General features: G+C 34.8%; 2 protein-coding genes across 2 annotated transcripts in view; both read left to right on the plus strand.

Annotated features, from left to right (window-relative positions):
- Window positions 1–14,048, plus strand: part of LOC133176652 (E3 ubiquitin-protein ligase HECTD1-like) — a 127,048-nt gene that overhangs the window by 53,190 nt on the left and 59,810 nt on the right. The gene's annotated exons all lie outside the window — the stretch shown is intronic.
- LOC133176607 (uncharacterized) lies at window positions 655–14,007 on the plus strand. The gene is made up of 9 exons (XM_061311720.1): window positions 655–1,065; window positions 2,575–2,780; window positions 3,054–3,150; window positions 5,380–5,560; window positions 6,803–6,888; window positions 7,948–8,741; window positions 9,929–10,068; window positions 10,714–10,901; window positions 11,918–14,007. The coding sequence occupies exons 1-9, from the start codon at window positions 900–902 to the stop codon at window positions 12,712–12,714; spliced, it is 2,655 nt and encodes an 884-aa protein (XP_061167704.1). The 5' UTR covers window positions 655–899; the 3' UTR covers window positions 12,715–14,007.

The following is a 14,048-nucleotide window of genomic DNA, read 5'->3' on the forward strand; positions in this document are numbered from 1 at the left end:
TAGCACTGCCATTTGCCTTTCATTATAGAGCATATCTTTACGCCGTACTAAAGCTTACACATGGGTAGGGTTAAACAAAAAAAGGTCTCGTCTTTACTGATTTGAAAGTAATATAGGTATTTCTTGAAAAGAATTACAGTTTTAAGAAGTTTGTTTTATACAAACGATACATTATCTAATTTCACATACATGCACCGTGAAGGGGGGGGGGGATTACACCCATCCATGGACCTACTTAACATGCACTATTTACATAACTTACTTCAATAATTGTCTTCTTGAAAGATTACCTTATAAGGGGTCCATTCGATCACCATCTCTTAAATTAAGTTAATGTGCAATACTACACATTGTTTTGTTGTATTGAGAGTATGAGGCATTGTTTATATTCTATATGACATATATTTTTTCTCATTCACTGTAGAAAAAGTACTTTTTGAAAAAGAGTAATCTTTACACAGAAGTATTTTTTATATTATCTAAATGCTACTGAATCCCTACAAATGGTAGCAAACTACTTCCATCTACCGTGTTCTAAATTGCAAACATTTTAATTTTTGTACATGGCATTGCAAGTACATTTTTTTTCAAACTAAAAAAAACCCATTAAGGTGTTTCGCTTCTGACGAATTTGAATGCACCGCGCAACTCGAACTGCCGGAAATTGGTCTGAATGTCGTTTTAATAAAGAATTCAGTATGACAGAAAAATAATAGTTTATTTTAAGTAATTATAATAATTATCCGTAGAAAGTAACATAATATTGATTTTTGTGCCAGAAGAAAACATATAATAACTATTTTATATTTCGCGGAAAATTAAGACATGTGAGACGGATTACGATAATGTAAGTAAAAAGCAGACGTGAAGTAACGTTCGGCGCGTAAACTTTGGTTAAGATGGTGAAACCAAAGTACAGACGCCATGGGTTCGTTTCGAAAACGAAGAAGGAGAGATATGAAAAAGTATCTGCAGGGCAATTGACCCGATGGATTAGGGGAGCTATTCTTAGAGACCACAATTACTCCGCCAGTGCAACTCCTGTTAACATTGATCATGATCAAGGTTTGTATACATACGTGTATCATATCTAAAAAAAAAAAAACCAGTTTGCACATCTGCATCTATGTTAGATCTATCTTAGAAATATTAAAGGAAGGCACATGATGTCCATTACAGTGCGCCGTTCTAGTCCTTATAACATTTTAAGTCATAGGCCTATATGTTAATTTTTTTTATAGTTTAACCTACATGTAATAAATATATATAAGATATATATTTTTTTAATTTACTTTTGCTGTTCATTGCTGTGGTTCAAAGATTATAAAATGTTAAAGCTTGATGAAATAATATACTCATTTGATCCCTTCACATTGTGATGGAAAGTTACATTACAAAACAGATTGACACAAATTATGCAAAAATGTATGAAAGGTGAAATCTCACAATATTTATCACAATACTGAGATGCAGTTCCAGTGTATCATGATACATAGCGGATGATTAATGTTTTGTAGCTGAATATGGAATTTATTTCACTAGTGGGATAGGATTTTTTTTTATATTTTCACAAGTGTCTTTGAAAACACAAATGAAAATCTATTTTTAAAAAAAAATCCTGTCTCATGATTGAAATAAATTCCATATACAACTACAAAACATTGAATTTTCTGTTGTTACATTTTCTTTGATTTTCCCTTTACCTTTATTCATTAATTGTTTGTATTTTTGTAACACAGTGTGAATAGGCTGTGTCATCATGTATGTGTGGTTGAGATGTCATAGCAAATAAGAGATTGAAAACAAATAAAATGGATTTCAACAACATATTTGGAGAAACTTTGGAAATCTCTATCAGCAAAGGTGGATACAGGGCCAGCCCCCCCCCCCCTTTTGAATTTTTTGTATGTAGAACTTTTATGTCCATTATCCTAAAATCAAGGAAAAAACATCTCTTATTTGTAAGAATTCATCAGTTTCCAGGCACCCACCAGGGCTTTGCCCTAGACCCACTGGGGGTCAATGCAGTACCCCATACCCCCTGCCTTCTACTGCGCCCCGCTGTTATGCAATTCCTGGATCCGCCACTGATCAGGATGGTTTATTTATCTTATAACAGGTCCAGGACTAAAAATAATTACTTTTTTTTTCACTGGCCACTCAGGCTATCGCTTAAATTTTTACTGGTCAATTTTTTAACTCAGCAGTCTAGTACTTTCACTGTCACATTGGGCCAGTAAATTTTAAAAAGACTGGCCCAAAACCATAATAATAGAAATAAATTGTTTATATTGTGTTACTTCTTAGTAAAATGGAACAAAACAGCAGAACTTGGATGCACAACCCTGTCAAGTTAACTATCCCAACACCATGAATGCATGAATTTTGTTATGCATATATGCACATGCTAAATAGCATATACTTACATCTTAAATGTCAAAAATATGCTGTATATCGGCACTATGAACTGTTGTAAGTGTATCAAAAGTAGTCAACTTGTCAGCATGTGTAGATAGTAAAGAACGTTATGTGTATCCTGGTGATAATTTTTATTTATTCATTCTTTATTAATAGAATTGCCAAATTTAAATATACTGGAAAGAGAGGAGGTGGTGGATGGGGGAGAAGTGACTACATCTGAGGATTGGAAGGAGGGAAGGAGAGTGGTAGAACTTGGAGTGTTAGCTGAGGGCTTGCGGGGATGTTGTAAATGTGGCTTACCATTGCAACTTTCACACACAATTTCTGTACTGACACATGGTTTAGCTTCTTTGTTAAAGGTATAAACTCATAAATTTATGTCCAGTTAGTTAGAAAACAACTTTGAAAGCTTGAAAGGTTTTTTTTCATGGATTTTTCTCAATGTAAAATAGGCATTATTCCATGTCCTTATTAAAAGTTTTGAAAGGTTTTACAATATTTTTTTTATCATATTTGAAATGATGCATATTGAAATTCTTTTTTTCCCCAGCATTTGATATTCATTAACGGTGAATGAATTTATTACAGTGACCTGTAACTGGGGATTCATTGGTTTTACATTCACATTTCAGGTCTGTTGCAGCAATACAAAGTGTAATCATATTAACCATGTAAAAACGGGGAAAAAACATGGAAAAGTGTGGGATGTAAATACAAAACTATCAGCAGGTGAGAAGTTTCACTTACACATCCCCTACATCAGATACACATATATTAATTTTTGTCAGGTCACAAGAGCCTAATTAAATTTTAGCTCATTTTTGTACGTATAGGTTTTTCCCCATTGTTCAAAGATTTCATAAGTGCCACTTGTTTTGCATGAACTTGAAAGAATTTATATATATATATATATATTAAATGTTTAGTTCAGAATAAAAACTTGTTGAGAAGCCATTTTTAACTTATTGAAGCCAGAGGCTCATTTGAGCTTTCTGATCTAAGTTTTTCCATTTATCTGTCTGTCTGTTAACTTTACAAAATTATACCCCTGCTCCAAAGGAGAGGGGGGTAAACTGTTTTACCCTTGTGTTTTTAGCACACTCTTTGTTATCCCCTCGCGCAGCTAGTTGCGGAGAGGATATAGCATCGCTACTGTGCATATATGTGTGTGTTTGTGTGTGTGTTAGTGTGTCCGTTACAGCTTGTTAACAAGATTTAAGGAGAACCTTTGTACTATCAAATCTCAGCTTCCACATACTTATGTGGGATTGTGAAAGGACAAATCCTATTCATTTTCAAGTTAATCAGTGAAATATTTCTTTAAATATTGCGTACCTTCAAGCCCTGAAATTTTATATACGACTTGACAATACTCACTTCCTGTTAATCAAACTGGTAAATTCGGATCGCTTCGATAGACTCGCTTCAGTAAGTTCTACTATGTATTTGCATATTTATATTGTCATATTATTGTGCGTATCTTGAGACAATCTGTCTGAATTAAAAGTGTCATCTCTGACACTGAGTAATTGAAATAATTTGATGAACGTTGCAGTTTCATTATTAAATTTCCACATGTGTCTGTTTACAATATAGAATTTATCCTTATTTCTTCTGAAAGCTATAAAGACATTTCGCAAGTTTCATTGACCTCTCAACACTGACATATTGTTATTTTTCATTACGAAAAAATATTGCTTCCACAGGTATTCTCAGATTTTATCCATATTGCATAGGTAAATTACTGAAACTTAGAGCATACGTGATATGTTTCTGCTAGGAATAAGGGAAACTGCCCAATTACGTATGCATGTTATGCCCCCACCTCTCCCCACCAATATGATATGCACTTTTAATTTTTGTTAAAAATGGATCCCCCATCCCCCCCCCCCCCCCAAGATAATATCAACTTTGACTTTTGTTAAAAAATTAATTAGTGTTGCAATACATTTTATGTACTTTACCTTATTGTAAACTTTATATAGTAATAGTGGGTGCCCTTGATAACTAGGTGATTGTATCTTTCTTAACATCCCTCTTGAGAATTATTCTCTCGTATGGAGACATTACCATTACTGGTGAAGTTCCTCTGTGAGGGGATGCTCCACTTAGCGGTGCTCTTGTTTTCGCATGCCATATGGTAAGATTCATTTTTATACGAATCAGATGTCTACTTCCTGTTTATCCATGCGTCTGTCCATACCAAATTTCTGTCGCAACTGAACTTGTGTATATACAGTAAAACTCAGTTATAGCAAAGTCCAAGGGACCTGTGAAATTACTTCGCTATATCCGTAATTCGTTATATCTGTATTACGAATTTGTTAAAGTATATATATTGAATTTGCAATTCATTATAAAAATTCATTATAAAAAATGTAATTTTTATTATTTTTAATCTCTACGGGACACAAAATCAGTTTGCTATATCTGTAAATTCGTTATATCAGAGTTTGTTATAGCTGTAATATTTTCTTAGGATTTGTTAAGAATTTTGCTGGGGATTCCAAAAAACTTCACTATATCCGTAAATTCTCTATATCTGTGTTTCTACATGAGAACATATATTTACATCAGAGCAGGGGTATTACTAGTGAGCATTGGCTCACAGACTTCTTGTTTAGATTTGTTCTCTGAACCACTGGACTTAACAGATTTTACATAATGCAATAGTACATGGAAAAAATCTTTAAAAATTAAAAATCATCTTCTCTGTAGAAGAGCAAAGCCATATAACCGTATTAATCATATTGATATTGAATCATCCCAATGTTATGTAGATCAATTTAAGTTTGGTAACCATTACCCCTTGGGGGTTTGAGTACAGTATGGATCTTTTTTTTTTTATTTCCTGGGAATACAGAGAAAAATGAGACTCGGGTGAGTGTTGTGGTTCAAGAGCCTCTTGTTTTAATTAGATTGATATTTTTTTTTTCATTTTTGAATTTGTATTTACAGCAATGGTACATGTTGGCATTGGTGTAACTCAAGTTAACAGTCTCCTTTCTGAGCTGAATATACCACCTGTTAGTCATGCCATGCTAGACAATAGACAGAAAGAGATTGGCAGAGCTGTCCAAGATGTTGCTGCAGAGTCTATGTCTAATGCTTTGCAGAAGGAACTGGGAATGATGAATGAGTGTGTATACAATATAAATTCAGTTTAAAATCTCACTTTTTAGCTCAACTGAGCCAAAGGCTCAATTGAGCTTTTCTGATCAAAGGGTGTCCAGCAACCATGTGTAGTGGTCATCTGTTAACTTCTCACATTTTCGACTTCTCCACACAAACCAATTTCGACCGTACTTGCCACAAAGCATCTCTGGGTAAAGGGATTCAAGTTTGTGCAAATGAAAGGTCAGGATTCAAGTTTGTTCAAATGAAGAGTCATGTTTTCTTTAAAAGGGAGATAATTAATAATTAGAGAAAATTTAATGTTATGTTTTAAAAGTCTTCTTTAAGAACCACTTGGCCAGGAAAGAGGAAATTTATGTGAAAGCTAGCTTCATTACATAGTGTAAAAATCATGACCCCCCAGGACTAGGGTTTTTACAAAAGGTGATCAAATTTTATTCAAGAATATATAGGAAAAATGGTTTTTTTTTTTAAATTAGGTTGAGACTACAATAGCGGATTAGAGTTTTATAAAGGAGTACATAAGATAGAGTTGCAAGATCACACTAAATCCTATAAATTACTAACACATATCTAAGATGTGAAGAGTAGATTTTTAAAAAAAAATTATTAGCACTGGGGTTAGAGTTGAGCCAAAATCAGAGCAGTCAAATTTTACATAATGCATGTGTAAAGGAAAAAAAACCAGCAGGACCATGTTGATCATATTTATATTGAAGCATCCCAATGTTGTGTTGATTAAACTTTGAATAAATCATATAACTCCTTTAGTCTACATTTTGGTCCACCGCATGGAGTCAAAATATTTATAAAAAATTTAATTTTGGTTGTAACGCATTATTTGATTGGATAAAAAATTTTAGTTTTTATGGTATAACCTGTGTTGCCTACGTCACAATGACTTAATGTACGTCAAAAACGTATCAATCCGCTTGGTGTTACTTTTAAAATATGTGCAATTCGAAGGCATTTCTGAAGGAGAAATTGTCTTATTGATTTAAAAAATTAAATTATAAGGAGTGAATTTAATAGCTACATATACTGGTATAACTTGGGTTGGAACAGTTTATGACTTTTTATATACTGCTTCGCAGTTACTAGATATACTTATAAATGTTAGTTTTAGTCATCTACTGCATAATTAGTGCTGATAAATATGCAGATTGTTATGCATATTAGGGAGGTGTTCTAAAGGAGACAGGTTCACAGGCTAATAACTGATGTCTGTTATTTAACTATCTTTCAGAGAGATGAATGAAAAGGGACTAGTTGTTGCTGTAGATGCTGGATGGCAAAAACGGGGAAGTGGAAAGACATATGATAGTTTGTCAGGTAAAAATAGACAAATTTTAGGAAAATGAAACAAATATTAATGCATAGAGTGATTTATTTTGGCCTGCGTCCCCCATGAATTATGCATTAATTTTGCTCAGGACATGATTCCAATAAATATGTATGCAAACAGATGCAGTAAAGAATGGGTGGAGTTAACGCCCTTTGGATCTTTTTGCAATTCCTCTACCAAGCTGTAAATGAAGTGAATCCAAAATATATTGCAAGCAATAGAAAGAGTTACGTATACATGGTTATATTAGGTAGAACATTTGTACAAAAGCAAGGCCTTTTGCCATGAATCAAAATTGAAGCAACGATACATTAGTGTCGTCTTCCGGAATTTGGCATGTACCCGGAGTGGTTTTTAGGTCACGTAATCAAATTTATAGGAGGTGGGGCTATCGATCGGCATCATTGTTGACATCTCTCTCTCCCTCTCTAGAAATTCGAATATGTGTATGGCATATTGCAGCGATGTCAATATGACCCTGATTATCTATTGATTATCTATTGATATTCAAGAAATCTTCAGGCACCATGCCTTCGATATTTATTTAGTTTACCTCAAAAAGAGTGTTTTAAATCCACACCTGTACCATGAATACATGGTTAAGATATCGGGGATTTATATGATAGAAAGAAAGAAACATTTTATGAAAAAGATACATGTATCCCAAAGTTCAACTGTACATTGAAATTTTAAAATATTCTTCCAAAGAACAGCCATTAGTAGTCATGTATAGATACAAGCATGCTCAGGTAAAGCATATTCAATTTTGTTTGAACTATGGCCCCAAGGGGGTAAGATGGAGCCACAAAAAGGGATATAATTTTTACATGGGAATTTATAGGAAAAAACTCATTAAGGAAGAGCCTTAATGAGTCAAATCAATATGCAAGCACTCTCATTAGCAATATTAGGTGAATTTTATTCAGAGGAATAAAGAAAGGAAAAACTTTTGTATAGATTATCTTCTAAAGTGTGATAACCCATTGGCATTGTTTTGAAATTGGGTGTTAAATTTTTCTTTTACTTCAAAATATGTACTTTTTTAGGTCATTGTTCCATGGTTGGCCCTCTCTCTGGCAAAGTATTGTCATATTCTGTGAGGTCAAAGAATTGCAGAGTATGCAGTGTAGCTGAAACAACCAACAAGAATCCAGCAGCCCATGAGTGCTCAAAGAACTGGGAGGGAAGTTCAAAGGCCATGGAGGCAGATATGGTTATTGAGATGGTAGAAGATTTACAGAAAAGTGAAGGAATAACCATTGACGGAATCATAGGAGATGAGGATACCACCACAATAGCAAGATTAAAAACTAATGTCAATGCTAATATCAAGAAGTTGTCTGATAAAAATCATCTGAAGAAACTGTTTACAAACTCTTTGTTTACCTTGAAGAAAGAACATTCATCTCTAACTTTGTCTGTTATAAAGTATATTCAAAAGTGCTTCAGTTACTCCATAGCACAGGGAAAAGGAAATGCTCTTCAAATCCAAGAAGACCTCTCATCAATACCATACCACATCTTTGGAGATCACGAACACTGCTCCGCACGGTGGTGCAAGTTCATCGACAACCCTAACCTGCGCTACAAGTCTCTTCCACAAGGAAAACCGCTCAAAGATAGGTTCCTTCAGGATGATCTCAAAGAAGTTTTCAGTTCATATGCAAGTCATTCTGATCGTCTTTCATGTTTAGGAAGCACGCAATCAAATGAGAGTTTTAACAGAATGGTGTCTGCAAAAGCCCCAAAGACCCATCATTACAGCTCCTCTTCAAGCCTCAGATATAGAGTTGCTGCGTGTGTAGCTCAGAAAAATGAAGGTCACAGATATCTTATAAAGGTATGTTAATTTTTAGCTCAAGTGAGCTTTTCTGATCACCCGTTGTCCGTCATCCGTCTCTCCATCCATCTGTAAACTTTTCACGTTTTCAACTTCTTCTCAAGAACCACTGGGCCAATTTTAACCAAACTTGGTACAAAGCATCCTTGGGTGAAGAAGAGCTTAAATTGTTAAAATGAAGGGCCAAGTTCTCTTCAAAGGGGAGATAATCAAGAAAATACAAAAATTGGGTGGGGTCATTAAAAAATCTTCTTCTCAAGAACCACTGGGCCAGAAAAGCTGAAACTTATGTGGAAGCATCCTGGGGTAGTGTAAATTCTAAGTTGTTCAAATCATGACCCCCGGGGTAGGGCAGGTCCACAATAGGGAATCCAAGTTTTACATTGAAATATATAGTAAAAATCTTTAAAAATCTTCTTCTCAAGAACCACTATGCCAGAAAGGCTGAAACTTATTTGGAAGCATTCTGGGGTAGTGTTGTTTCTAGATTGTTCAAATCATGACCCCCGGGGGTAGGGCTGGGCCACAATAGGGAATCCAAGTTTTACATTGAAATATATAGTAAAAATCTTTAAATATCTTCTTCTCAAGAACCACTGGGCCAGAAAGGCTGAAACTTATTTGGAAGCATTCTGGGGTAGTGTAGATTCTAAATTGTTGAAATCATGACACCTGGGGGGTAGGGTGGGGCCACAATAGGGAATCCAAGATTTACATTGAAATATGTAGTAAAAATCTTTAAAAATCTTCTCAAGAACCACTGGGCCAGAAAAGCTGAAACTTATGTGGAAGCATTCTGGGGTAGTGTAGATTCTAAATTGTTCAAATCATGACCCCTTGGGGTAGGGTGGGGCCACAATAAGTACTACAAAGGGGGGGGGAATCAAGTGAAAAACAGCAAGGCCAATGGTAAAAAAAGGAGCGAGTTTAGTCCCAAGTTAGAGCTTGGGGCGGGGCCAAAGTAGCCGTAGTAAAGGTGACCATCAAGGCCCATGATCCATTTGTTTTATAATGTATGTTGTTTGCATTACATATATTCCTAACAATATTTCTACTGTGTGTACTTTTGTTATGTGAGAATATTAATCTCTTAGATTTTAAAATTCTGCAAATTTTAATCAAAAGCAGATTAATGAATGTATTGCATATTTAGTTGTACATAATGGATTCTTATATCCTTATTAAAGGTGAACAAGAAATTAGGCCTCTCTCCTGGCTACTATACTCGAAGACAGTGCATTCTGAGGGATCTCCAAAGAAAACGACAGAAGGCCATTTCAATGACACAGAAATTTAAAAGGAGAAGGAGAGAATTGAAAGCCAAGAGGTACTAGTATACTTTTATTGTCATTTGTCAGAGTGCAACAAAACTCTTGTCTAACTGAAAAGTGAAAACCAACCAAGGACAAGTGGATGTCCCTGCTGATAAGTATATATTTAAAGTGAGAATTGAAAAAAACTCTTGAATCTTACTAAGATCTATTGTTTTCTGAATCACCAAAGATTTATGCTTGTTATAAATAGTGAGTCTCTTCTGGTTGCAAATTGTCATAAAAAGTTTGATATAAGTATAAAATTAATGAAGAGGACATTTTCTGGAATGAATCAACCAGTGGTTTGATAAATATTTTTTTCCAATTCATTTGGAGGTATATTTTTCGCTATATTGTTGAATATCTATTTTATATTGGAAAAGTGAGTCATATGGGACAAGCAAAATCTTCATTGAGATGAATGGTTATGCTTCATATTTATTTGCTTTGCCAAGTGGTCACTGAAATTTCTTTCACCCTGTAATGTACAAAATTGTGGTTTAGAATAGCTTGAAACGTTCTATCAGAACTGTGCAACCAGTCTTTACTAAGTAAATTTTTTTTATTGGCTGTACATCAGGTGAGTGTTTATTTTGCTAGGCCTCTTGTAAGACCTCAATTTGGAATTATTTGTTTTACAATATACAACTTCTTTACAGAATTCAAAGTCTTTCTACAAAAGAGACAAGGGAAGGCGTCAGTTATTTGACAGGATGTGATCTCCACCATGCCTCGGACATTGATGAAATTCCAGCTCCAAAAACAATTCCAAAGTATGATCATCTTCCTTCAAGTCAGTTGTTAAATGCTGAAGAGATCTATTTCGACTTGGAAACTACTGGACTCGGTAAGAACCTAAATGAGTTTTGAATGTCTAGTCAATGCTGATGGTTATGGCACTCTTCCAGTATTTCTTCTATATGCATGTCAAAGGAATAAACCCAGCATTTTGTAAACAGCAAGAAAATTTCTAATCTGTTTGTCACAAAAACCACCAAGAAGTGTTTATCACAAGATATGGGAATCACGATCAAGTAAACAATTCTATAAAAGAAGGATCTATCATGTTTTGCGGTTGAATATGATTGAATATGATATTCTATCTCCAAGCCTTAGCAGCAAAACTCCATGACAACACTTTCAGTCATAAACAATTGTGATATCACACCCATGTAATCTCAAAATTTATTTCCTGATTGATATCCACCAGATGTATGGGAAGCATATGCAAAAGGAATGTATGAAAACATGATTAATTTCGAAGATTTGAGACACTCATATGACCTTTTGTAATTGGTCCCTGTCCACTGTCTGCCATGTGTAAACTAATAAACATTTTTAACTTCCTGAAAACTATATGGCTCCCCCCCCCCCCCCCCAATGTTTGGTATAAAGCATCTTCAGAGTAAAGAGGAATTTAAATGTTATGGCTCTTGCACCTCAGAGGCCTGTGGGTGGGACAAAAACCAATGAAACTAAATGCACATAATTTATACAGAGGTAATATATGTTTTTCAAAAATTATATATTTTCTGTTGCTAATATTGAATAAAAGCAAATGCATATTTTGAAATGGCATAAAAGAAGTTTTTAAACCTCTATGATTCTGGTATTGGTAGTTGAGCATGTTTTATATCATTCTTTCAAAACTTTACTTTTCCTAATCTGACAACACTGAATTAAAAGAAAATGCATACTCTGAAAGAGTTCAAGCATTTTCGACAGGAGTTAAGGCTTGGGGAAGAGGGGCACTAGTATTTCATTGTTTCAAAATTTTTGAAATAGTGCATATATCAATGGATTTGTTTGGATATTTTATGTTTTGAATTTCAAAAACTTGAATATACTTGTTTTTATTTTCAGCAAGGGATTCTCATATTGTGCAGTTATCTGCAGTTAGAAATGATGAGGTATTCAACAAGTACATCATTCCAAAAAAACCAATGACATCAAAAGCTACAGAAATAACTGGAATACAAGTAGTCAACAATAAAATGTACCACAATCATGAGGAAGTTGAGACAGTCAGCATTAAAGATGCTCTGATCCAGTTTATGGACTTCATGAAGATGTCGGGTCCAGATGTTGTTCTAGTTGGGCATAACTCTAAAGTGTTTGACCTTCCTGTGCTCTTCAACATTTTGAGTAAACTAAACATTTTGGAGACATTTTCATCTGCAGTCACTGGCTTCATTGATACAATTCCTCTTTTCAAAATGACACATCCAAACCTTTCGTCATACTCGCAGTTACACCTCTTTGCAGAAATTCTACAAGACAAATACAGTGCGCATGACTCATTACAGGATGTCATAGCCTTGAAGAGATTGGTCGATCATACAGGACCCTCCCATGAAGTCAAAGTTGCTGCATCCTTCACCTTGAACTCTGCCGTTGCCGTGTTTCATCACAAGAACACAACAAAGCATCTAATGAGTACACTAAGGCCTTTATTGGACCAAAAGGTAATTTCGAATGGAATGGGAAATAAGATTGCCGGCAGTGGACTCTCCTTATCCCACTTACAACTTGCATATCAGAGAAATGGTAGGGAGGGAGTGCAGGATGTGCTGTCAGAGATAGCTGATAATAGTGTGCGTGTGACAAAATCTAAAAAAATCATTGATTCTGTTGCAGATTATTTCAGGTCTGAGCAGTAATGCAGTTATTTGTTTGTGAATGTATGATGTTCTTTGTATGTTATTGTTTGTTTGTTTGTTTTACGTCCCTTTGAGAATTTTTCACTCAAATTGGAACCCCACGAGTTGTTGATGTACTAGTAATGCCCCCGCTCTGAGCACTGATGTGAATATACCCTCTGATGTGAATATACACAAGTTCAGCTATGGACAGACACAGGAATAAACAGGAAGTTGACACTGGATTCGTACAAAAATGAATCCCACCAAATGGCATGCCTAAACAAAGAGTGTGCTAAGATTTCAAACATCTCCGATGAGTAGTTGCTGAGAAAACTGTGACGAAAATTTGTTATGCATGGTATTGACAGACGCACAGATAAACAGGAAGTTGAAATTGGATTCGTACAAAATAAATCTTACTATATGGCATGCCTAAACAAAGTGAGTGTTAAAACTTCAAGTATCTGCTATAAGTGGTTGCTGAGAAAACTGCGACAAAAATTTGTTATGGACAGACAGACACACAAGGATAAAACAGTATATACTCCCTCTCCTTCGGAGTGGGGGTATAATTATGCAATGCACTGTTGTATATGAAACATGTTTCAATGTCTAGTGTTATTGGTAGTTTGTAGTTGAACAAAACATTTTCTTTCCATTCAAAATAAATCCAATTTAGAAACTGAATTGACAATGATTTATTGACCATACATGAGAATCTAAATTCTGTTCATTGATATTTATTGAAGAAAGCTATGTGCATAAATTGAAATATGCACAAATGAATATGAAAGGACATACTGCAAATGTATATTGTGCATGCACTATACTTGGTGGTGATTAATTTTTCAACAAGTCAAGCTAGGTTTGATTTTGGCACATTTCTGATTGTGTACCAATAAATATACACGTCATAAAGTTTGTGATGTTCTTGATATAGCGGAAGCAGCTTTCTGTCAAAGACGATAAAAAACCTTTATGTTTACAGTATACAGCAGTGCCATTAAATTTTTGTATGTTACATGTACCGGTAACAATTTGAAATACCGATAACTATCACAATGTCTGTAAACTTTTCACATTTTTGATTTCTTCTCAAGAACCACTGGACCAATTTCAACCAAACTTGCCACAAAGCATCCTTGGGGTAAGGGGATTTAAGTTTGTTCACAGGAGTGCCACGCCCTCTTTCAAGGGAAGATAATTAAGAATTTGGTAGCATCTTTAAAAAAATTTCTCAAGAACCACTGGGCAAGAGAAGATGAAACTTGTGTGAAAGCATCATTACATACTGTAGATTTAAGTTTTGTTAATCTGGGAAGTTTATATACTGAGACCAGCTTTGTAATATG

The sequence above is a fragment of the Saccostrea echinata genome, unplaced genomic scaffold (genome assembly GCF_033153115.1).
Source record: "Saccostrea echinata isolate AGI-Se365-2 ecotype Australia unplaced genomic scaffold, CSIRO_AGI_Sech_v1 ptg000002l, whole genome shotgun sequence".
In the NCBI taxonomy this organism is placed as follows: domain Eukaryota; kingdom Metazoa; phylum Mollusca; class Bivalvia; order Ostreida; family Ostreidae; genus Saccostrea; species Saccostrea echinata.

Excerpts from the sequence above, each read along its gene's own strand:
- LOC133176607 (XM_061311720.1), top strand. The coding sequence starts at position 900 with ATGGTGAAACCAAAGTACAGACGCCATGGGTTCGTTTCGAAAACGAAG. Across the intron at positions 2,781-3,053 it reads GTTTAGCTTCTTTGTTAAAG|GTCTGTTGCAGCAATACAAA; the intron begins GTATAAACTCAT and ends TTCACATTTCAG. Across the intron at positions 6,889-7,947 it reads GACATATGATAGTTTGTCAG|GTCATTGTTCCATGGTTGGC; the intron begins GTAAAAATAGAC and ends GTACTTTTTTAG.